The following is a 24,428-nucleotide window of genomic DNA, read 5'->3' on the forward strand; positions in this document are numbered from 1 at the left end:
ATTTTTGCATAATTGTTACAATACCATGTAGTGTTAACATTACCATTTGATATTTGTTTTTTATTCAAATTTAGTGTGTTTTCAAAAAAAAAACTAATTCAAATTTTTTTTTATTTTCAATTTTTCTGCAGAAAAAGTAGAAAAATATTAGATACTTACTCGAGGGACATTCAATGTAGAAAAATAAAAACCGGTTTCGGAGCCTCTACAAAAGCGCCCTACATGTACTCTTGATAGTTACACTCTCTTATAGATTTAATAGAATCAAAACAACAAATTCTCTTAAAATAATGATTGTAGTGCAAATAAACGAAGCCAGATCTCACACTGCCACTGGGTCTTCCGATGCTAGCATACTGAAGTAGCAGTTATTGGCAAAAAAGTCTGCATCCTGTTGAGCAAAAACTTATATCTTCCTTAGGTAAGATTCTAAAAAGAGCAAATACTCAAATATAACAGATGACATCAATTGATATTTTCTTTTGTCGTTACTGCCATCTTTACCAAAAATGGTGAATTCACAATGCAGACTCAAGATAATGCAAATTGTTAACAAATATGAAAACTACATTTTCCAGCAACAACACATCTCAACATCATTAGCAGCTCAAACTGGACGTTAAAACATACAACAGCAAACCCAGTACACAATAAATCAACATTATGTCTCAAACCAACAAGAAAAGACAACACTATATCTGGTCAATACCCAGAAAGAACGCTTCAGTGACCTTCAAACCCAAGCCAAACATAAGCACAACAGTTTGCACTTCCTGCTCCAGAACATCAGTGTAGCTAAACAGGTGAACGGGGTGAACTCTTTTTCTGGTTTGCTGCATTACTGCAATATCTGCATACCATATGGTTTATTCTGCAGCAGATACAGTTCAGTGATTTGTGTGAAGTTTTATGTTTGAAGATTCAGAATGAATTCTAATAAATGATAAAAGAAGAAAGTGACCAAAAATTCTGTTAGAAAATCTTTTTTTAATGTTTTACTATTGTAATAAAATTTACTGATATCATAAAATTTGTATTGCTACTTTTAACAATAAATTTTTAAAACATGAAAAAATTAAATTATTTATTTATAGTCTACTTACCTAAGCATTATGATAAGCTTTTCTTCTGGTGATATGCATGTTCTCATATGGATGCTCTTTTTAGCTATTTACCCTTTTATTGCATTGAGCAAATCATCAAATGAAGACTTTGACATCTGTAGTTAATTAAACAATTTTTCTTCATCTTTTATTTCATTGAATAAAGTGAAAAAATGACCGCTCTCTGGTCTACTACTTGTATACACTGATCTAATCTCTGATCTACTTCTTAAATATAATTGGGTGTATCCACTTAACGTTGTTGCATCCATTGCCTTCTCCATTGATAGTATATTAAGAATAACAAAAGTATCTCTTCAGTATCTTTGCTCACATTTTTCACCTACTGTATTATTTGCATTGAATTAAATAAATCTTTTTACTGGTTTAATTTTTTACTAATAAACGTTTTTATCTATAGACTGTGGTAGAATGTTTCACATCTGGTGGTACAGAAGTATCAACAGACTCGTTAAAAATTTTCATTAAGTACATCAATTACACTTTTATCGATATTATTTAGGCTTTTAATGGAATGTGGCCATCAGCAATAGTGTATCTTGTTGACAGTTATTAAATATTAATAATAATGCCTCTTACTATTTACATATGGTTTACTGATATTCCTACTGGAAATGTCAATGTTAATGAGCCCATGCAACATTGGCTTATATAACATTGCATTTTTTACTTTTTTCTTCTTGCCTTCAAGGAAGCAATATTTGAAATGTTACGTAATGCTAAATAAGAGCTTTAATTCAATAACAAACAGTTTTGCTGTTGTAATTCTAAAGGAACCGATGACCTCCTTTGCACAGCTTCAGTCTTTAAATCGATAAGATACTTATTAGAGTCCAAAATTATACAGCAGTACTCCAAAATACTGATCTAACAAATGTTTGGTAGTTACTAAGTATTTCTAACTCATTGAATGTGTCCACTTACCCATAAAATCAACCCAAAATTCCTTTGTGTATTGGATATATAACATCAATGTAAACAAAAAGCGTAAAATGAAAGTAAATGCAGATCATTTCTACACAAAGTATTTCTCAAGTATCTGTCTATGTACTAGTATTTAATTAGTCTGTGTTTTCCTGGTATAGGTCATAATAACAGTTTTGTCAATATTTAGAAGCATTTTGTTATTAATTGCTTGTTCATGAATTCTATTAATATCCTGCTGAAAAGGTCAAAAAGTGTGTGTGTTTAATTTTTCACATTTTTTGACATAATCAGCAAATTTAATGACATTAGATGTAATATTATTTCTGCTATCATTTATAAAAATTGTAAATAAAAGTGAATACAATTGATCTCTGTTGCATGCCAAATGTTGCAACATGTACGGTAGAGATTTCATCTTATATCTTTCCAACTTATGCCACACTATATCATTGTATAAAAGCCTTCATAAAATCAAAGTAGGATGTACTAACATGTTTTCTCTTATCAGCCTTTGGTGCAGCAAATGTTCAGTTAGATATGTCAATGAATAGTTGCAGTAATATATCACTATATTTGGTACAGTATTTAGCAATGATTAGGTGCGGACAAATCAATTAGATTTGTAGCTGTAGATCTTTTGACCCTGAAATCATTCTGCTCTTGATCAGTGTTTTTTAACAAATAATGATGGTTAATGACTCAAAAATTTTAACCATCACACTTAACAAAGAAGCCGGTCAATAATTGGAGTAATTATACGATCTCCTAACTTAGAGATAGTTGAAATCATTGTCTTCCAGTAATCAAGAAAAATATGTTTCCATATTAATTTCTGCAATGTAAAATGATTTATTCCTACTCGGAAAAATTACTACTATTTTGTAATTTGATGTAGACTACATCAACTTTTTGCAAACCGTACATATTACTGTCCCCATTGTTTAAAAGCGTAGTATTTTTTCTAGATTTATAATGTCAAACGTATTATTTAGCCCAAGCAAAATTAAAAAAAGAAACTATGCATATTAAATTTTATGGTTGTTATGTAAAATGTGCTTTGCAAAGTTGATTGATTAGTATTATTATATTTTAATGGCATGTTTCTTTAAACTCTACACTTAAATGAAACATTAGTCATACCTGTATAAAATGTATAACTGTCACAATAAAGACAGATAAATATAAAAGAATTTATATTTCATTGATATTATAGAAAAATATAGATATTTAAAAAATAAACTAACAAAAATATATCAAATAGATTTAAATCATAGTTGACTACTTCAAAAAGTGCTATGTTCTGATTAGCATATTTATTACTTCAAAGTTGGTAGCATTGTGTATTTTTTTAATTTTATTTTTATTTCAACACTTGGGGAAAAAAGACTAAATGATTGGTCAGTCAAAACAAAAAATGTAATGTTAAGTTTCTTTTGCTTATCTTCTGATGAGTTAAAAAGGTGTAAATTCTTAAATTATACTTTAGATTTTTTTTGTAGGTTAAAAATGGATTTTTATTATTAATAAAATATCCAGAACGGGGTTTTATGATTTAAACATTTTTTTTTTTAATTGGAAATTATTCCCACCGACTATTCATTGTTTTGTTTGTTATCACAGTAACTGGCAGTTTACCTTAAATCAGGGGAAGTACAAATTGTTCCTGATGAATTACTTGCTATAATGCTTAGAACTTCTGTGTACTTAATTGTGACAGATGGTATTATATTGTTTAATGACAACAGATGACCATTATTTTCACTTCACAGAAGTCTTGAAAAATTAATTTTTCCTCTTAGAACCTACATTCAGGACAGAGCGACTTTACACTTTTAAATTCAAACTTTTATATCATAAAAATATGTTATAGAATTCTTTGAATGACAGCAACATATGGCAAATGTGGAAGAAGCCTGAAGAAACTGATGCCAGAGTCCTGTGAATAGAAAATGAAAATACTATTCTGGCCTGAGATAGAAATGGCACAAATAACCCCGATGCCTATGATATTTGTCAAATATGATCCTTCAGATATGGCATGCTGAAAAGTTTCAGATGAAAGCGTTTAGTTCCTTATTTGTAATAACTGAGTAAAGCAACAAGCTTTAACATTTTCTGAAAAATGGGTAAAAATTGAGGTTTGAGTTATAAAATATTTTCTTTTAAAATGTTTAACAACGTTTTTGATAGTAAAAAAAAAATTAGTCTGCTAAATTTGTTTGTGGCCGTATATCAAGATGATGAATACTCAAGACGCCCAAAAAACTGCTACAACCGACAAAATTGTCACAAAAATTCATAATGCCATATTAAATGATCACTGAGTGAGGGTATGCGAGGTTGCTAACATCATAGACATTTTGATGAACCATTTTAGTTATATTTTAAATGATGTTTTGGGTATGAAAAAGCTTTCCTCTTGGTGGGTGCCACATTTGTTAACAGTAGAATAAATACGCATTCACTGAACACTTCTCTATGTTATTAGGCTTATTTAAACTTGATTCCATAGAGTTTCAATGTTTTATAACAGTAGATGAAACACAGATTCACCATTACATGCTGGAGACCAAACAGTGGATGAGAGCAGGTGAAAGTGTGCCAAAGAAAGTAAAAATTGTTCCATCTGCAGGAAAAGTCACAGCTACAATTTTTTGGAATTTTCGTGATGTGCTTTACAGACCACAAGAGTAGTCTACCAAGACCGGGTAGAAGTGCAAGTAATAATTGCATTTTTGGTTCATACAGATATGTTATCGTGTGTATTTGATGCAGATAATGATGTCGCTATAAAAAGTTTATATTATAACCAGGATAATATGCTTCACTTTGGGATCGATTGAAGTGTGGTATTCAGACTACCCTGTCCACATCTGGCCGTAAATAAACTGCTTTTTCACCACAATAATGAAACTGCATACATGTCTCAGGTTGCTGCATAACTCCATTGTTCTAAGCTTTGTAATGCTTCCACACGCACCATATTTGGCTCCCAGTGATTACTTCCTCTTCCAAAGCAGAATAAATAGTTTGCTGGAGATAAACCTTCATTTGAAATGATGAGGTTAAAACTGAGACAGCCACTTATTTTATTGAATTATTATTATAAATTATTGTATTAAAATAATTGGAAGGAAATTACTGAATTAAAGTATGTTATTGGGAAAATTTTTCCAATACAAATATATTTAAAAATGCATTAAAAAAAGAAAAATAATTTCACTTCCACATTAAATCAAAAATAAATATTATAATAAACTTTGATTAAACTCAGCATTTTAATATTGATACTGATGATCAATAAGTCTGTTTTCTATTCATGGTAATGAATATACGTTTACGTGAACATTTATTTATTAAATCTCTCAGCTACATTTAATTATAATAATAAGTATTAAATGAAATTTTTAACAAGATTCCTTTACATTTTGTATCGTGAATAAAAAGCAGGGAGTTGCCCTTCATTGAAGTACACTATATTTTATAATCATTTCATTAATAATTTGTTATGTGATTATGTAACTCTACATAATTATAAACAATAGTAGATAGATTTCTTCTGAAATACATACATATGGTATAGCACCTTGAATAACCTAATCAAACACATTTCTGCTTAAATCGTAAAAGCAGTGATACACTGACACTAATTATAGCTGTCCATGTGCAACCCATCTTCACATTATAGGCTATCCATTTTCTTGTGTAGTAGAAAGCACAGCTGACTGACACTGCGTCGAAATCTTGTATGCATGCACAGTTATTTGAATTTCCATTATTTATAAACAAATTTTCTATGAATATAGATTTTTTTATATAACTTTTTGTTATCAGAATGCACTGTCATCGACAGCAAGCATGTGTACAAAATTTTAGCCTTCTATCTCATCTGGAAGTAGTTAAATATTGCTGACAAAATTCTGACCATCCTGTCATGTGACACAGTGCACAGAGCAAGTTTAATAAAAGCATATAATAATAATTTATGTGACTTTCATCGCCAACCATCATAAATTTCAAAATATTGTAATATTTTTTTTTTCTCAATGTTTAGCTGCTCTCACAGTAATTATATCTTTTCAGTAATTTATAAATTGAAAAAATTATAACATGTCCCCATTTGAGTCTCATCATGTACAAATTATATATTTGCCAGTACAAGTGCCAGCGGCACAATTTATAGAATTCACTTCCCAGTGCAACAGGTTAAATGTAGATTACGTAGGCACTGATTTTCTCATTTCCTATACGCAAATAAAATGAATAAACATATATGCTATCTGTTGGTGAATTTTAATTTGAGCTTTATGCATAAGAACCTTTTTACAGTTAATGATCAAAATCCTTACTAAAAATGATGTATTACTGTTAAAATTAGTTTTTTATTGTCTATTATTTTTTTTTTTTAGGCAGCAAGTAATAATTGCATTTTTGGTTCACACAAATTTGTTATCATCTGTATTTGATGCAGATAATGATGATGCTATACAAAATATATCTTATAAATTACAGGTAAAATTAGTATTATTATTAAAGTTAACAAATTATTAACCTAATTTGTGCATGAATTATCAGCAGTTGATTGCCTTTTATTATTGGCATATTTTTAATTTTGTCAATCACTTACTTATTTTGCATTATTTATCAATTTAATTTTATTATTATGCTTATTATCATCATCAGTCATCAATCATTATTCCTGTATAAAATATGCACACTAGTGTTTCTTTTAGATTATCATTATGTTGATCTCCATGGCAAAGTGTAGCATCTATGCCTTTCAACAGGAGGTTCCAGATTTGAGTCTGGGTCAGGAAAAGTACTTGTCATATGTTACAAAAATTCATTATAAATCTTACTACATTTTAAAATTATGAAAATAAATTTATTAAATAATTTAGAAAAGAACAAAAACAGAATTTACCCAGCAAAGGCGAGAAGAACATGTACATAAATGAAAAATACTAGGAATAAAATAAAACAGATGCATAGTAAAACTATTTACTATGATCCTACAAAGACTGTTAATTTAAAAAAAAAATTATTAAATGCTTAATTTGTGCTTGACTTATTAACAGTTGATTGCTTTTTATTATTCCTGTATTCTTAATTTTTGCAATCACTTATTTTGTGTTTATCAAATAAATTTTATTGCAAATTTGTATGCAAATGAAAAAACTTTTGCTTACATGATTTGCTATTATCTGCAGATTTGGGAATTCACAGATGGGATTTCCTGGAAAATGTCATGTTATGAAAAGTTAGTAGGCTGCATTAGATAAATTACACAAGGTGAACATAATTTATTCAATGCATTTTAGGGGTTAATAAAAAATGAGCAAAGCAATGTAGCGCATGTTGATTTTTCAAACAATAGTGTAGGCACTTGAATTATTGATGATCTTGAATGAACTTGCTGGTACAATGTAATGACAGGGGATATCGTCAATTGAGCATTGGCTACCATACAAGAGAAAGCAATGTAGTCTATTATGGTCTCTTGAAAGCGGATCTGTTATTACTGATCTTAGACCTTTTCGTTAAGAATATGACCGTGATCCTTCTAATAAAGACTATTAAATGATTGTGTCAGCAGTTTAAGAATACAGGAAGTGTAGTACACAGTAAAGGTGGTGGTGGCAGACTTCACGTCTTCGAGGAAGTTGTGGATCGAGTAAGAGAAACTTTTCAGAGAAGTCCGGGTATATCAATTTGTGCGAGTTTAGAACTGAGAATACCACAGTCAACAATTGTGAAGGTTCTATACAACCACCTAAAATTTCTTACATACAAAATTCAGTCGGTGCATGTAATTGCAGATGACAGTAAACAACATTGTTACAATTTTTCCGTGTACGTTCTCGATAAAGTGAACACAAATAATGTGTCTTATGTAAAAGTAATCTTCTCTGACAAAGCTTCCTGCTGTGTTTACCATCATGTTAACCATCATAATTGTTGGATTTGGGGTAGTGAGAACCCTCATGCCGTTTGAAAAATACAACTTGATAGTCTGAAAATGAACATTTGGTGTGAGTTGACTGCTTATGAAGTGATTGGACTAATCTTCTTCACCGAGCCAACAGTTACTAGCGTTAGTTATGTAGACATGTAAAAGGCATATGCAGTACTACAAATTGAATATCGGGAGTCCAATATTAACATACAACTTCCAACATGTTGGAAGTTAACCTCCACACTGAGGTTTACACACTAGGGACGACTACCTACATGAAAATTTGCTCAACTTTGGATTGGCTGTGATGGACTGATTCCCTGGCCACCTTGATCCCTTGACGTTACACCAAAAAATTTCTTTTTTTGGGGGTTTGTCAAAGACAAGGTTTTTGCAACAAAGGTTGTCAACGTCACTGAACTATAAAGAAGAATCAAAGGTGTAATTAATGGAATAACTCCTGATATTCTTGGTAATGTGTGGTATGAAATCGAATAACATCTAGACATTTTACATGCCACAATACGGGCTCATGTGGAACTTGTTTGAAATTAATAAGTATTGTAAACCAAACTGATTGAAATGCTCTGTTCAACAATAAAACATGCATGTAAGTGTGCTTTGCTTTATTTTTTTATTAACTCCAAAAATGTGCCGAATAATTTATGAACACCTACATATCATTGATAGAATAGAGAATAAGAATCATCCTCAGTCTGAAGTAATTTTTTTTAGAATACAGCTTGTCATTAATATGTTGTTTTTTTGAAGAACCTCAAAGAAAACACAGCTGTGTTGTTTGTATTAAGCACTGGATTTAGGAATGAATTAGTTCAGCCTTATTGCTGTCTTAAGTTTGTTAATAGTGCATTGTCATAATGCCTCGAAATTGTGTAAATGATGTGGTAAAACTAAAGAAAATAAAATCGTCTAATTTTTGGTTATAAAATTATTTTTTTAAATAAATAATAATATTGAAATATTTATTTAAAACTCAAAAGGCAATTCTTATTTTACTCAATATTGCAATATTTTTTCCCCTCTAACCAAATTTTGGGTAATTGATGTGAAGCTCTTTACATTTAAAAATAATTTAATGTTTTAAAAATTTGATAATTTAGGGTATACTACAAAAATATCAAAAAATCAGTTACTCAGACTGATAAAAGAAATCATAATCATAATTAACCATTTAAAACAAAAAAATATTTGAAGGTTGTTACAGCAGCACAAAGAAATAGATTAGAGATAGTTGTTATTAAATAATTTTCTTAAAATTTGCAACAGGTGCCATAAATATTTGATTTGTATTTAACAATGAATATATTAAAATTTGGTCAAAGCAGTAGGAATTCTTTTTTGATTAATTTACTTTTGGTTGTGACTTGATCTTTTTCCTCCCATTACCATTTTTTCCTCCATTTTATACATTGAAACAAAATCAATTATAGTTAACTATTACACAGATAAACATAATTTTTGTTTCCTAACGTGCGATAAATGATTTTAATCTGCTGTTTTTTTTTTATGCTGAAAACGAATATGAATTCAGAATGTTTCTATCGTCCACCATTTTTGAAAAGTTTTTAAATATTAATTTAAGGATTTTTTTCATTTTTCAATGTATAGTTAGCATTTTAAGCACCTGTATTGTATTTTGTTAGCTGATTTTTTGTTGTTTAACTTTTTATTGTTTTATTTTGTGAGCCTTCGTGGACAAGATTAATCATGTCCGTGCAGGTCAAAACATATAGCTGAAAACACAGCTGTCTTGTTTATATTAAGCACTGGATTTAGGAATGAATTAATTTTGTTCAGTCTTATTGCTGTCTTAAGTTTGTTATCAGTGCAGTGTCATCATAATGCCTCAAAATTGTGTAAATGATGTGGATGCCTTTTGTTATGTATGTGGTGAGTTTACTGTAAAATCAAATAGAAAAAACATTATAACTTTAATTAAAAAAGCATATCATTTGTACTTTCCATGTAAAATTGGTGATCAGGATAAGACGTGGGCTCCTCATATATTATGCACTAATTTTTCTTTATATCTAAGAGGATAGCTGAAAGGTACATGGAAGGCTTTGCCATTTCGTGTACTTATGGTTTGGCATGAACCAAAGGATCATGTAACCGATTGTTACTTTTGTTTAACAAGTGTGTATAGAATTTCTAAAAAATTTTAACATTTTGTAATATATCCTTCATTGCAATATGCAATCAGGCCTGTACCTCACAGTGAAATTATTCCAGTTCCTGAGCCACCTGTGAATGTATGTTTTGAAAGCACCAATGAAGAATCAGGCAGTAATGAAGAAGACAACAATGATTTTAATTTTGAATTATCTTCCAATAAGCCACATCCTATATCACAAGGTGAATTAAATGACTTGGTTAGGAATTTAAATTTATCAAAAATCAAGCTGAACTGTTAGGATCAAGACTGCAAGATTGGAATTTACTTTAAAAATATGCAAAAATTTTGGGCTTTCGAAGCTGACAAAAAGAACTTTCTCAGTACTTTATTGATGAAAATAATTTGATGTATCGCATAAATATTGATGAGCTTATGTTGCACTTAGGACAAGTTGATAAACCGGAGGACTGGCACCTTTTCATAGGTTCGTCCAAGTATAGTTTAAAAGTGGTTCAACTACACAACGGTAACAAATATCCTTCCATACCAATCGCTTATGGTATTAATTTGAAAGAGACATATGATATGATAAAAGATATTCATGAAAAAATAAATTATAAAAAACATAACTGGAACAATTATGGTGATTTGAAAGTTATAGCTATTTTGTAAGGCATGCGATTAGGCTATACTAAGTACATGTGCTTTCTTTGTAAATGGGACAGCCAAGCTAGGGATAAAAATTATGTTATCAAAGAGTGGAAGAAACGAGACAACTTAACACCAAATGGGAAAAATATTATTTTTGAGCTCTTAGTTGAACCCCAAAAAAATATTTTTGCCCTCTCTCCATATCAAGCTAGGACTAATGAAAAAATTTGTAAAAGCAATGAAGGATAATCCTGGATTTTTGTACATCAGGAATAAATTTCTGAATGTAAGTGAAGAAAAAATTAAAGAAGGAATATTTGTTGGTCCACAAATAAGAGAGTTGGTCAAAGGTGATGTATTTAGCTCATTGTTAAGTAATATAGAAAGTGTAGCTTGGGCTTCATTTAAATACATTTGCAAACATTTTCTCAGCAAACAAAAATCTGACAATTACCACAGTATTGTTAATCAACTTCGTACTTCATACAGAGGTATGGGATGTAATATGTCTTTGAAAATGCATTTCCTTCACAGACTTCTGGATTTTTTCCTGGACAACCTCGGAGACGTACATGACAATCACGATGAATGTTTCCACCAAGACATTTCGGTGATGGAAAGCCGTTATAAAGGGAAATGGAATACTAACATGTTAGTTGATTACTGTTGGATGTTAATTCAGAATGTACCTGAGGCAATTTATAAAAGAAAAGCATCAGCGAAATCATTGTAACACAGGTATAGCCATGCAAAATTATAAATTTTACAGATTTTAACTATATTTCCCTTAATTTTTTTTTAAGCATAATTTAATTTAAACAAAGGGTGATAGAAAAATTGTATTTACAGATCTGTAATGTATGCATAAAAGCAATTAAAGAAATGTTATCTTACTTAGAGAAAAAAAGTTCTGTTTGCTTATGATTGTTGTCAACACACACTCACACTTGCTTACTCACTCACTCAGATGTCTGGTCTGTGTTGTTGCCACAGTATGGCAGTAGATAGATTATTTATATCTCTGTAGAGATTTGTAGAAAAAGAGTAAAAAGTTGATGAAATCTGCTTATGTATTATAAAAATAATTTTGTGTTTTATTTATATTGTACATTTTTTTTATAGAATTTTCTACTGTGTATCGAAATGTTTTTAGCTGCAATAGCACACCACTATAGCTTTTCACATCGGCCATTTACAACTGATTTGGCTGAAGATAAATCATTATGTGATGCATTTATTGCAATGCTTGATTTTTCTGATATCGGAGCTGATTTAAAAGAACATTTTGGGTTTTACGGTAAGTTTACCTTAAGTTAAGTTCTGATGATTTTTTCAAAACCTCATTCATTATCATGATTCGCCATATTACTTTTTCTCTTTCTTTCAATCACTGTCATATTTTCTTTCTGTGTTTTAGTCTTAGCTCTGACAATTATGTTTTTAAGGGAAGGATTAGTTTATTCTTTTTTATTTAATACTAAAAATGTTTAATTATAACAGGACTCTCTTATGTTACAGCATGATAATACTTTATTTTAATTAATCTAATATTTATTTTATAATTTTTTGAAAGCTAACTGGAATTCTCTAATTCCTGATTAGCTTTCTATCTACAAAAGAATGGCAAATGTTAAATCAAATTATGAAAAAGCAAAGCACAAAAAAAAATTGATTATGCTACTCTGTAATCAACTGTTTATTTTGAACAGTAGTTTAAAATAAACTGAAATTATGAGGATAAGTCAATTATTATCCGCAATTTAGTTATATTTTTGTTTATGTTGGGTAGTACTTTCATGTTGCGTAGGTGACGCATGCGTGGTTTAATTGTTGTTATGCCTGTGCAGGTTTGATGCTGCTAGTTTAGTTCCATTATCGCTCCCCTGCCATTAACCATGGCTGCTCTGCTTTCTGTTTGCACCAAAGAAGAACAACGTTCAGTGGACCGTTTTTTGTGGTCAGAAGGTGTATCGGGCTGAAATTCATCGAAGACTTTCCGTACAGTATGGGAACAGTGTTTTGCCGCAATGGAGTGTCTATGAATGGATTGAAAAATTAAAAAATGGTCGCACAAGTGTTATGCATGGCGAAGGAGCTGGACAAGCAATTACTGCCACAAATGAGGAAAACATTGAGTGTGCACGTGACATGGTTTTCTTAGGCAGATGAGTAACTATTGATGAAGTGGCACATCCTCTGCAAATTAATCACGGTTCTGCCTATGAAATCATCCACAACAGACTTTGGTTTCATAAAGTCTGTGGAAGATGGGTCCCAAAATAATTCACACAGTTGTATAAACAAATGCACTTGGACATTACCAAAAACATTTGGATCTCTATGGTAACAAACGGGATATCTTCTTAGACAGAATCATCACCGGTGACGAAACATGGATCTATCATTACGAGCTGAAGAGTAAACGAGTATGGAATGGAAACATACAAATTTGCTCTGCAAAAAAAAGTTCCAGACCCAACCGTCCACAGGAAAACTGATGCTTATGGTTTTTTGGACTCACAAGGCCCAGTACTGGAACATTATGAGGAAAGGGGCACAACAATAAACAGTGCGCGTTACAGTGAGGTGCTTACTGCCAAGCTGAAGTCTGCAATTCGAAGCAAACAGTGAGGACTGCTGTCGAAAGATATTGTGTTGTTGCATGACAATGCCCATCCACATACTGTTGCCCACACTGCTGAAACGCTCCAGAAACTCAACTTTGAAGTACTGGCTCATCCTCCGTATAGTCCTGATCTTGCCCCTTCTGACTATCATTTGTTTGGACACTCAAAGAGGCATTAAGGGACCATCAATTTACCTTGGAAGAAAGAGTGAAAGAAGCGGTGTATTCCTGGCTCGCAGCTCAACCAAAAACCTTCTTTTATGAGAGCATCAGGAAGCTTGTCCAATGATGGACCAAGTGCACTGAAAAATGATGTACATGTAAGTTTCCTATTTGTATTGCAATACAATTATATACATTGCATTGGGTTATAACTACATTGCAGATAATAATTGACTTACCCTCGTACATTTATGTAAAAAAACCGCACAGGAATTACATGAATAGTCACTAGTACATAAATAACAGAAACAGTCATTCTTTATAATAATAATCACACACAAACAAAAAATACAAATTACTTGGTATTAGATATAGAGCTGTTGGTAAAACAGCATTAAGGAGAAGCATTTATTTTTAAAGCTGTTATGAGATAAATGAAAACAGTCATCCTTGTAAATATTGTTTCAGTTTGATATCCTGTTCAGTGGTGTGTTACCAGCTCTATTTACAAAGAGCAACTTGTTATTAGTATATAGAAGTTAATTCTAAAGAGAAGGTCTAAGAACACACGTTATTAAGTATACAACATAATATTTACAAAGGGAAATCACATTATGCCTAACTTTTATTGCATGCATGTGTATTAAACACTAACCTTAGATTTTTAGATTGAAAATGTTAGGGAAAAAAGACATGATTTTTTTTTTTTAAGTACAAATTGCAAGAATTTATTGGAAATCTCATCAGTTTTAATGTGGTTTTATTAAAGATTTCACACTGGAGATTCCAGAACACTTCTAGAACCTATAAATAGAGCAGTTTGGTTTTATGTTGCTCACCCAGTAGTATTTGAATTACTAGTCTGTCTGGGGGAAAGTATTAGAAGTAAATAATTTTTACACATTCATCATCATTTGGTTATCTGCCCTGATGCAGATGCATCAGGGATCTCTTGCACCATATTCATCTCCATTCTTTATTCTCAGCTAAAATTGTAAGATTATCGTATTTTGCATTTTCTTTTAGATGATTATAATCGTTAATATTTTCTAACTCCTCTTTGCATCTTCTAGAACTGTTTTAATCAAAATCATTTAAGCAAAATCATTGCAGCAAATTTAAGCAACTTTACATATTGCTGTGAAAAATCTTTGAGACTTAGAAACATCCTTGAATTTAAAAACTAATGCAAAACCAAAGAAGGCAGAAGCACATACATGTGAGAACTATATTATTCCATCAATCTAACATATCATGGATTGGAATAATTAGGATAGATCTTTATAGATAGTGAAAGATGTGTCAGATAAAACCAGTTTTGTTTCTTGGAAAAGTATAAATACAAGGGAAGCTATTCCAGCCCTCAAATTAATCTTTATTTGTAAAAAGAATATTGAAAAAGGATTTTCAGTATTCTCTGACTCAAAAAGATGCGAGTCATGAATCTAATTTGTCCCGTTTGTTTTTTAGCCTGTGTAAACAGTAGATCTGAAAGGTTTCCGAACTAAATTTTTGTAGTCAATGCAAGTAGCACCACCATCTCTTGGACAACTGAGGAACTATGTAGTACGATGTCTGATGAGTGTGTGTACAAAATTTCATAATGTTTCGTCACCCCAGTCTTGAGTTATATTCGGCCGCATATGTTGTGTTCATGTGACCTTGTGCTAGCTCGTGACATGGAACAGAGAAGCATAATAAAATTTTGTGTTCAACTTCAAAAATCTTTCGTTGAAACTTATTCTACGATACAACAAGCATTCAGTGATGAAGCCACATCTCGTACTACAACATAGATGCGGTAGAAGTGGTTTAAAGACGGTAGAGAGTCGTTGGATGACAGCAAATGAAGTGGGAGGCCGTCAACAGCTGTTCACAACAAAAACGTTATAAAAGTACACACACTCTTGCTCGTTCAATCTCATCTTACCCTTTGGCCAATAGCAGAAGAGCTAAACTTCAGTAAAGATGTGGTATGTACAATTCTAACATAAAAAATCAACCACTGAAAGGTGTGCTCTCGTTTCGTTCCACACTTCTTGAACGAAGAACAAAAACAGGTCTGTCTTTCTTGTGCTCAAGACTTCATTGAAACTACCAATAGGAACCCAAAGTTTTTGCAAACAATTGTAACGGGATGAAAGCTGGTGCTTCATGTATGATCTGCAGACAAAACATCAATCCGCTGCTTGTTTGAGTCCTGGATTACGAAGACTGGCCAAAGTCATGCAGCAAAAAATCAATAGTGAAAACAATGTTGAACGCATTCTTCAACTCAAAAGGCCTGATTCATCATGAATTTGTCCCAAGTGGTCAAACCGTGAATTCTAAATTCTATTTGGAAGTAATGAAACGCCTGATGCATCGAATCTGACCTGAGTACTGGGATCTGGGCAGTTGGACTCTCATGCACAGCAATGCCCTGGCACTCATGGCAACAGTTTTTACATGTTATTACGCTGCAAATCAAATCACTATCTTATGCCACTCATCCTGTTGAGGACTTGGCTCCAGCAGACTATTTTCTGTTCTCGAGACTCAAGTTGAAGATGAAAAGCTGCTTTTACAACGACATTCCAGCCATTCAAAGGGTTTGCATCAAGCAGTTAAGGCGATCCCACAAAGTGATTTCTCCAGAGTGTTTGATGGGCTCTACCGGCGCTGCAACGAGTGTATAAATACAGAAGGGTTCTATGTAGAGGGCTGATGTGAGTAAATTCGTTTATCTTTAAATCTGTATTTTTATTTAATTTAGTTCAAGAACTTTTCAGACATACTGAATATGAAAAAAAGCAATACAGGAATCAAAGGAAAAATTTGAGAGTAGAAAATTTTCTAGAGAAGAAATAAAGATTTTAGGATTCTCTGACTACATGCTCTTTTGACAGAAACCAAAAATAAGTTAAAAGAATATTAAATAACACGGATGTATTATTTGGGGAAGAGAATTTCATTTTGAAAAAAATGAGGTTGAAACAGTATATTGGAAGTTGCAGAAACTTGTCAAATTTTATAAATATACTGAGGCCAAAATAATAGCATGTAACAAAAAATGGAGTGGAAAATAGTATTAAACTGATTGAGCGCATGACTTGCATTACTACTCAGAATTTAAAAGTAATTGAAATTAAAAATAGACAAACTAAGCAAATTATTCGTTCAATTGAACAATTTCCTCCCACAGAACCATTGATATTATGTTACTATTAACAAAATTATTTGGTTTTTGTAGCCCTACTGTTTTTCTACATATTTTTCTTATGTTATAAAATTAAAAAATTTGATTAATATTTTCACTCATTTCATTTGTTTACTAAAACAGGAAGGTCACTTAGGTTAGGTTACTGGAAGTCAAAAGAGACAACACCATTGTTAAGGCATGCATCTGATAATTCGTTAGCAGATGAATCCGGGTACCAGAGTGTGGCCAATTCACCGAACAGTGATGGTGCAACGCCAGTAGCATGTAAGTTACTGTATAATAAACATGATCATTGAAAAACCATTGTACCTTTTTCTCTTGTCCTCGTGGCCTTAGAATTTTTACTTGTGGATTATATCACTACTTATTGTTTGCTATCTACTTATAATAACTAGTTTTTAATCAGTGGCCATCATTTGTTGTTGTAAACTACCTTTTAATTGTTAACCTGAGTTTTAATTGTGATCAATTCCTGAATGTAAATTAGGATTATAGCATGGTGTAATACCATATAATCTCAAGATAAAAAAATTATAATTACAGTTACGGTAATAAATAAAAGAAACTGCTATAGTCTGATTAATGGTAGAAGATAATCTGATTACTAACAGTTACATTAAATTTACAACTTTGTTTCTGGATTGTACAGTAATCATCATGTTTCCAGTAATAATCTTCTTGAGAAAGTTTTCATTTATTGTGATCATCATGAGTAAATTGTAAATTTATTTATTTATGATAAAACTAATATTAAATTTAATTCCATTTAATAAAGACTGATGAAGTGGCAACTGTAATTTTAAATATAAAAAAAATAATAACCGAGGAGATGTTTATGACTAAAGCCCTTTGATCTTAAAGTACAGTACATATTTTATGTGTAATGATCGAAGATATCAAATTAATCTTGTCATTTATATTTACTAATGGATTCAAATCTAGAAATTTACTTCTTGCTTATAAAAAAATTGGTAACTGTTTGATAGCTACAGTCATATTTTTGTAGTTACTGCGATTTGAAACGTTTTATGAATCTGTCTTTAATAGCCGAGTTGTATCGTATTTTCAACAAAATAATATTTATTCAGTAGCTCTCAGTTCGGTAACATATCGGGATTGGATATTATGAAAACAGTCGGCTTTTATTTGTATGCATTTGCCTTAGTAAGGCAATTGTGGATTCGATTCATGCAAAAACCGTGTCGCTTGTCCAAACCTTCAACACCATCTCACAATCTAATGTCAGATAAGATTCAGTTGTTTGGGTTTGAGGAGGAGGTTATTTCATTCATTAAATTGTATTGTTGCCAAGAAAGTAATACTTGGCGATTCTGATTCCTAGTTTTTATCTGTTGCACATGTCCCAGAATCAGTCCCTCGGTTTAGTTCTTTTTGTTTATTCTAATGAAATCATTAGATTTGTCTTACACTGTTCCTGGTATTTCCATAAAAAAAAAATTCTATTGATATTTTCTGATGCGTTGTGACAGCATCTGTTAAAGATTGGTGCACCTAAGAATCTACTTTGTTATAACATTAATATGATCATTAAGAGAAAATCTGTAATGAGAATCCAGCAAATAAGGTAAATTTTCTTGAATTTTCAATAAATTCTGTTTAGAATTGAAATAAGCATATTCAAAGAGATATATTTATTGCATACGAGCTTGGTTTAAACCAAGCTAAAGGTTGATTTATTTAATCAATGTACCCTTTTTTCACTTTTCAGTGTAATCTCCAGCAATATTAATACACTTTTCCCATCTCTAAATCATTTATGCCTGCTGTAACAAAATCTTTGTCTTGATGTCAGAGCCAATTTACCATTTTCTTTGATAAAATCACCATTAAACCATTTAACATGTAGCGCCTCCTTGAGTGTACCAAAAAAGTGGAAATCCAATGGGACCAAGTCAGGATTGTATATGGGGTGAGGTAGTACTTCCCAATGCAAATTGTTGATGGTTTCTCAAGTTACCTGTGCCATGTGAAGCTGAGCGTTACCATGAAGCAGAATGATGCCATTGTGCTGATATCCATGGTGATTTTTCAATACTGCTACTTCACTTTGTCGATAAGCATATAATAGCAGCAGTGTGCACTCTTTCTTGTTCACTGATCTAGAAAATCGACAAAAACTAGGCTTTTTGCATCCCAAAAGATTGTCATCATGATCTTTCCTGCTGTTGGTCAAGTTTGGATTTTTACTTGACGGGTGAACTCATGTGCTTTCTCTTCTTTTTGCTTCCACTTGATAAATAGTGAACCATACCTCATTATGGGATAAAATACTGTGCAAGAAAGCATCACCTTCCTGCTAATACTTTTGTTTTAGTTCTGTGCACATGCAAAATCTTGACTTATCGCATGTTCTCAATCCACTCGATACGGTTGGATCCGCAGACCACTTGCCTCATAGGAGGCTTTACCCTGGGGACCTCCCACAACGACCCAATCTCCACATCGCCTGATTTTGCTTTCCCTGACTTCATGGGGAGCCGCTCTTCAGCCTTGGCTTTTCCTCCACACCGCACACTCCCATCAATGGTTCCAGTCGCAGCCTTTCCTGTACAGCTCATAGTGGAGGTTTCGGCAGGATTTTTAGTGCAATCTGCCGGCGCACTTGGGTGCAGTACTGCCTTCGTGGAGACCTCCTTATCGGAGGACCATGGTCTCGGCAGAGACCTACTGAGTGACCTTCTCGGCAGGAAGGGATCGCCGCACAACCAGGTGTTTGGCTATGCCAACAAGGTTCTCTAAGCAATCTCCCCTGGATTGCTCCATAGCGTCTGAAAAACAAAAACACAGACTGTACTGCTGTACACTACAGTAAAGTTTGAATGTACCTATCACCTAACACAAAGCAAGGCGAGCATCTGGCAGTGAACTATCACGAGCAAGGCCACTTGTTCTCATGTAGCCTCGTTCGAAACATCAAAAGCTAAAAGCTTCTAGATCAGACAACCGGCGAGGTCCGAGCAAAAATCGCTTCCTGAACCTGCCAGAGGATCAAAAAGATTATTGGCCTCATGAACCTAAGAACGGAAATGCAATGCAACACAAAGGAAACGTCCTTACTTAGCCAATAGTGGCACTCCTGCAACTCACTACGCAGCTGTGTAGCTAAAACTCCACAGCAACGCAGCTTGATTGAAGCCTCTGATTGTTGTCAGCCCTGATGAAGTGAATGTAGGAACGCTGCACTTGTAGAAACAAATCGCTATCGGTAGCAGTAAACACAAGTTATACAGCATAAGGCCACAGGCCGAGAAGCGATGCTACAAGAAGAGACGGACTTATAGGCCATATCTTAAGGCATCCTGGAATAGTCGCTTTAATATTGGAGGGCAGGTAGAAGGGAAAAATTTTGCAGGTAAGCAGGCAGTGTTTTGAATATATAAAATAAATCGTTGGGATATAGAGGATATACCAAACAATGAAACAACTTGCACTAGATACTTTCACTTTTGAATGATTAATTAATTAAATTTATTTGTATTTTTTTTAGTTTGTCCTTTATGTTTTTTTTAATAAGAATAATTAGGAATTATTCTTGTAATGGAGCTGGAATTGGGGATAATTTATTTTTTTTTTTGTAGGTAGACATGGAGTTTTTGTTGGGGACTTTTGAATTATTTACTTTTCGTTGATAATTTGTTGATTTTTATTTTGTGTGAAGAATATAATCTGGCCTCTTAGTTTATTTTATTTTATGTCTTAAATTAACTGGACATTTTGGTAGGAAAATATCAGAAATCTAAGCTCATTCAGTCATTGATTGCCATTTGAATTAATCAACAGAGTTTCACTTTGAAAATTGAAATACATTATTATAGTTCATGATGTTTGAGGTAATAGCCAGTTTTTTGTCATTCTGGAAACAACATTAATATGCTGTTTTCTGGAAGTCTGTATATTTTATTGTACAGTTTTTAAATTATATAAAAATTTTGTGTTTCAAATTCGTTAATGTAAAAAATATAAATATATTTCATTGACTTTAATTGATTTGTTTTGTTTTACAGAGTTATTTGATCGTAACCTTTTAATATTGACTGACTGACAGCTTTATTATTGTGAGTATTAGTATTTAAATTTGTTACTTTTTATGTAATATACTTACACATACACATATATATATTAAAAATTAAACCTATTTTAATAGTAAAACAAAGGTTGTGCAGTGCAACGTATATCATAAAAATTATGTACGAAGCATATTCATAAATTAAGGGCTGTCGGCTTATATTTAAATATTATTGGGTCTGAACACAGTTTCACACATGCAGGACCATCTATTGGCTATTTACTAAGCCATTGCAGTTGTTGTTTCGATTCTGTAGTAGTTTGCCTGCCTATGAATACAGATTGCAATGTTTGTGACAATTGTTTCTCCCGCCAGTTGTGAACTGCGCGCTGTGATTCAATTTTTGTGTACAAAACGATCGTCAGCTGCTGAAATTCATTGGGAGTTGTGCCTAGTATATGGACCTACAGTAATGAGTGAAAGAAAGGTTAGACAATGGTATTGAGACTTTAAAAATGGCCGCACAAATGTGCATAATCAATAACAAAGTGGCAGGCCCAGTATTCAGATCGATGAAATCGTTGAACAAGTGAACCAAAAACTATGATGTGATTGGCGATTGATGATTAGTGTTGTGGCTGATGAATTTCCACATGTTGGACGCATCTCTATCTATACGATTGTCACAAAAAAGCTCAGATATCACAAATAATGTGCAGTGGACGGGCATTTTTAGACCGCTATCGACAAGATGGAGATGATTTGTTTTCCCACATTATTACAGCCGATAAGACATGGATATCCTACATGAACGCAGAAACAAAACAACAGTCAATGCAGTGGTACTAATGCATTGGCGCCACTCAAGTTCCTCAAAACTGAAAAAATTTAAACAATCTGTCTACTTGAGTCAAAAAATGTTGGCTACCATTTTTTGGGATGAAAGGGCATCATTTTTGTAGATTTCATGGAACGTCGATCAACAATTACAGCTGATGTCCTGCAAAACGCTCACAAAACTGAGACATGCGATCCAAAATGGACGACAAGAGAAACTGTCTTCTGGCGTAATCCTCCTTCACAACAACACATGTCCTCTCACCGCTGCCTTAACCAAGAAGAAGATTCAAGATTTTTGTTGGGAACTTTTTGACCAACCTCCATATAGTTCCGACCTTCTAGCTAATGACTACTTTCTCTTCTTGTATTTGAAAATGTGGCTTGGTGGACAATGTTTTGAAAACTACGAGGAACTCAAGACAGCCATTGACAACTGGTTCAATTCTCAGGTGGCGAACTTCTATGCAGAGGGGTTAAAGAAACAGGTACAGCGTTATGAAAAGGCTTAGATCTGAATGGTAATTATGTGGAAAAGTGAAGTAGATATATAGTAAATAGAAACTCTAAGTAAAAACCTTTTCTCAAGAGTTAATTTTTTTGTAATGACCAAACAGCCCTACTTTATGAATATGCCTCATATTAAGTCCTCAATAAACAGAAGGTCCTACCTCCTCACAGGAGAAAGCGGCTCACATACAAAACAATCCTTGGATTATGATACAGGTTGAGTATAGAAAAAAAATTATTGATTGCGTTCTACTTATTTGTTGGTAATGTCAGTAATGAAATGTATTTGCATTTTACATATGTAGTTAAAGCCAGTGGATTTTCTGGATGTTGTTCATTACAACAAAGAAACAGCGTGTTTTTTTTTAAGGACAAAGCTCCTGTTCAATTTGCTTTTTGATTTTGTGTGATTTAATAATAAATTAAATATGTCTAAATGGATTGAATTAGAAGGTCCTACTTAATGATTGCACCCAGTTGGGTCGTTCAATGGTTCAAAGGCTCACTAAACTTTTCACTTTTAGATTATTGCTATTAGGTGATTCACAGTCTGATAGATACTTTTTTAATATATTTAGTTAAAGAAAAAATTATGTAGATGTTTAGAAAGGTGTAGTTTATCCAGAAATTAAAATTCTGCTAAAAGAAAAACTACAAACCTGTCACTTGTCAGGTCATGAACTATGTATGATTGCATTACTGAAATGTGTAACGGATAAGGTTATCTGCTGTAATAGATCAATTGTTCTGCTATTCTGGATTTAGAAATGGCTGTAACAATCTTTTCTTTTTATTTCACTTAGACATTTAACAAATTTATTTCTCTAAATGTTTAATTTTATAAAATTATGTTTTTGAAAAACTTACATAAATTGAGTACTTACATGAAATTTTTTGTTTAATCTGAACTGGAGTTATATAAATTGGATGTATGTTACATATATAGAGTGACACATGAAATATTATTTATGGCAAGTAACAATAAATATTAGATTTTTTTTCCACTTACTGCTTTTGTTTATGTTCTGCATTTAGTATACTTAGATGTTTGCTTCTGTTTCATCAAAGATTGTTTTTATGAGATTTAACTTAAAAGATAACATTTTTAATTATTGGAAATATAGAAAAGAGGTGGTTTGTTTACAATCTCAGCCACCGATATAAAATGAAACATTCTGTTGCTATTATAAGTCATTAGGTAATGAAATTATTGTTCTCGGTACCATAATTTGAATATTTATTGAAAATTTAACCTCTTTTGTGTTATAATCATTGCATGATTCACAGATTTTTAAAGCTTTAGTCTGATCATTACAAACAATAATCATAAAATGAAACTTCTCCGTAGCGTAAAAGCCTTTTCTATTTCTCATATCGAATAATAAGTAGCATCGGTTGTGCTTTTCCTTTTTGTAAAGACAAACCAATTTAAATTCTTTGATATAATAATAATTTTTATATAATTAATAATTAGTCCTGAATCTAATGCCATAAGGAAGACATTAGTTTCAACTCGTTTGTCAGAGCATCAAATAGCATCATCTGACATCACTGAGATCTTTGAATACTGTGTTAGGTATATATCACTGTGACTGTCCCATCAGTGATGTTTTGTAAAGTGCTATAAATAATTACTTGTATTAATTTAACAGAGATTACTGTAATGGATAAGCCAGTTCATATCCTGTCTGTAGCATAATTCTAACATGAGTTGTAAATTTTTACTTTACTTTTTGAATTTTTTTTTTAATACACTAAACATGTTTATTATTAATAGTTTAATTTTTCTCTTTAGGTTAATGTCATTTTATTATTCTATTTTATTGAAACATTTGAATAATTATTATTTCACTATTATTCACACATTAAAATATTCAATAAATGTCTAAAATGCTAACTTGGAAAATAATATTAAAATGGTCAATCATAAATTAAATATCTCAAAATTAAATAGATATTGTAAATGGAAACAATCAGTTGTATGAGTTAAATTTTCTTTTGTCATGCATTATAGAGGTGAAAGGCCTTAAAAATCACGAAATTTTGATTTAGTCAGGGATGATCAGGCAGTTTTGAAAAATCATCATTAAGAAGTAAGGAAATGTATTTAAATCTGAAAAATGTCAGGGAAACGTTGAAAGATTTTATTTGAGCAGAAAAATTACTAAAAGATAACTACTATTTTTCTCACCGAAGAGGCTAATAAAAGATTGAATAGATGAATAAATTTTGTGTTATAATTTATGATGTGCTGTTTTTTATTAGATGT

General features: G+C 32.0%; 1 protein-coding gene across 12 annotated transcripts in view; it reads left to right on the top strand.

Annotated features, from left to right (window-relative positions):
• LOC142332625 (transmembrane protein 184C) overlaps nt 1–24,428 on the top strand; it is an 87,600-nt gene that overhangs the window by 23,271 nt on the left and 39,901 nt on the right. For 6 of the 12 annotated variants that reach the window (XR_012758356.1, XM_075379173.1, XM_075379175.1 and 3 more), the window contains exons 6-9: nt 6,461–6,563; nt 11,918–12,092; nt 16,906–17,049; nt 20,811–20,861. Coding sequence is in view for 11 of the 12 variants with exons in the window: in XM_075379173.1 (XP_075235288.1) it covers nt 6,461–6,563; nt 11,918–12,092; nt 16,906–17,049; nt 20,811–20,812 (424 nt within the window). In the remaining variant the exon portion in view is untranslated. The remainder of the gene's footprint in view (nt 1–6,460; nt 6,564–11,917; nt 12,093–16,905; nt 17,050–20,810; nt 20,862–24,428) is intronic. The other 6 variants (XM_075379180.1, XM_075379181.1, XM_075379176.1 and 3 more) reach the window with 1 other exon arrangement.

The sequence above is a fragment of the Lycorma delicatula genome, chromosome 11 (genome assembly GCF_047948215.1).
Source record: "Lycorma delicatula isolate Av1 chromosome 11, ASM4794821v1, whole genome shotgun sequence".
Taxonomy (NCBI): Eukaryota; Metazoa; Arthropoda; class Insecta; order Hemiptera; family Fulgoridae; genus Lycorma; species Lycorma delicatula.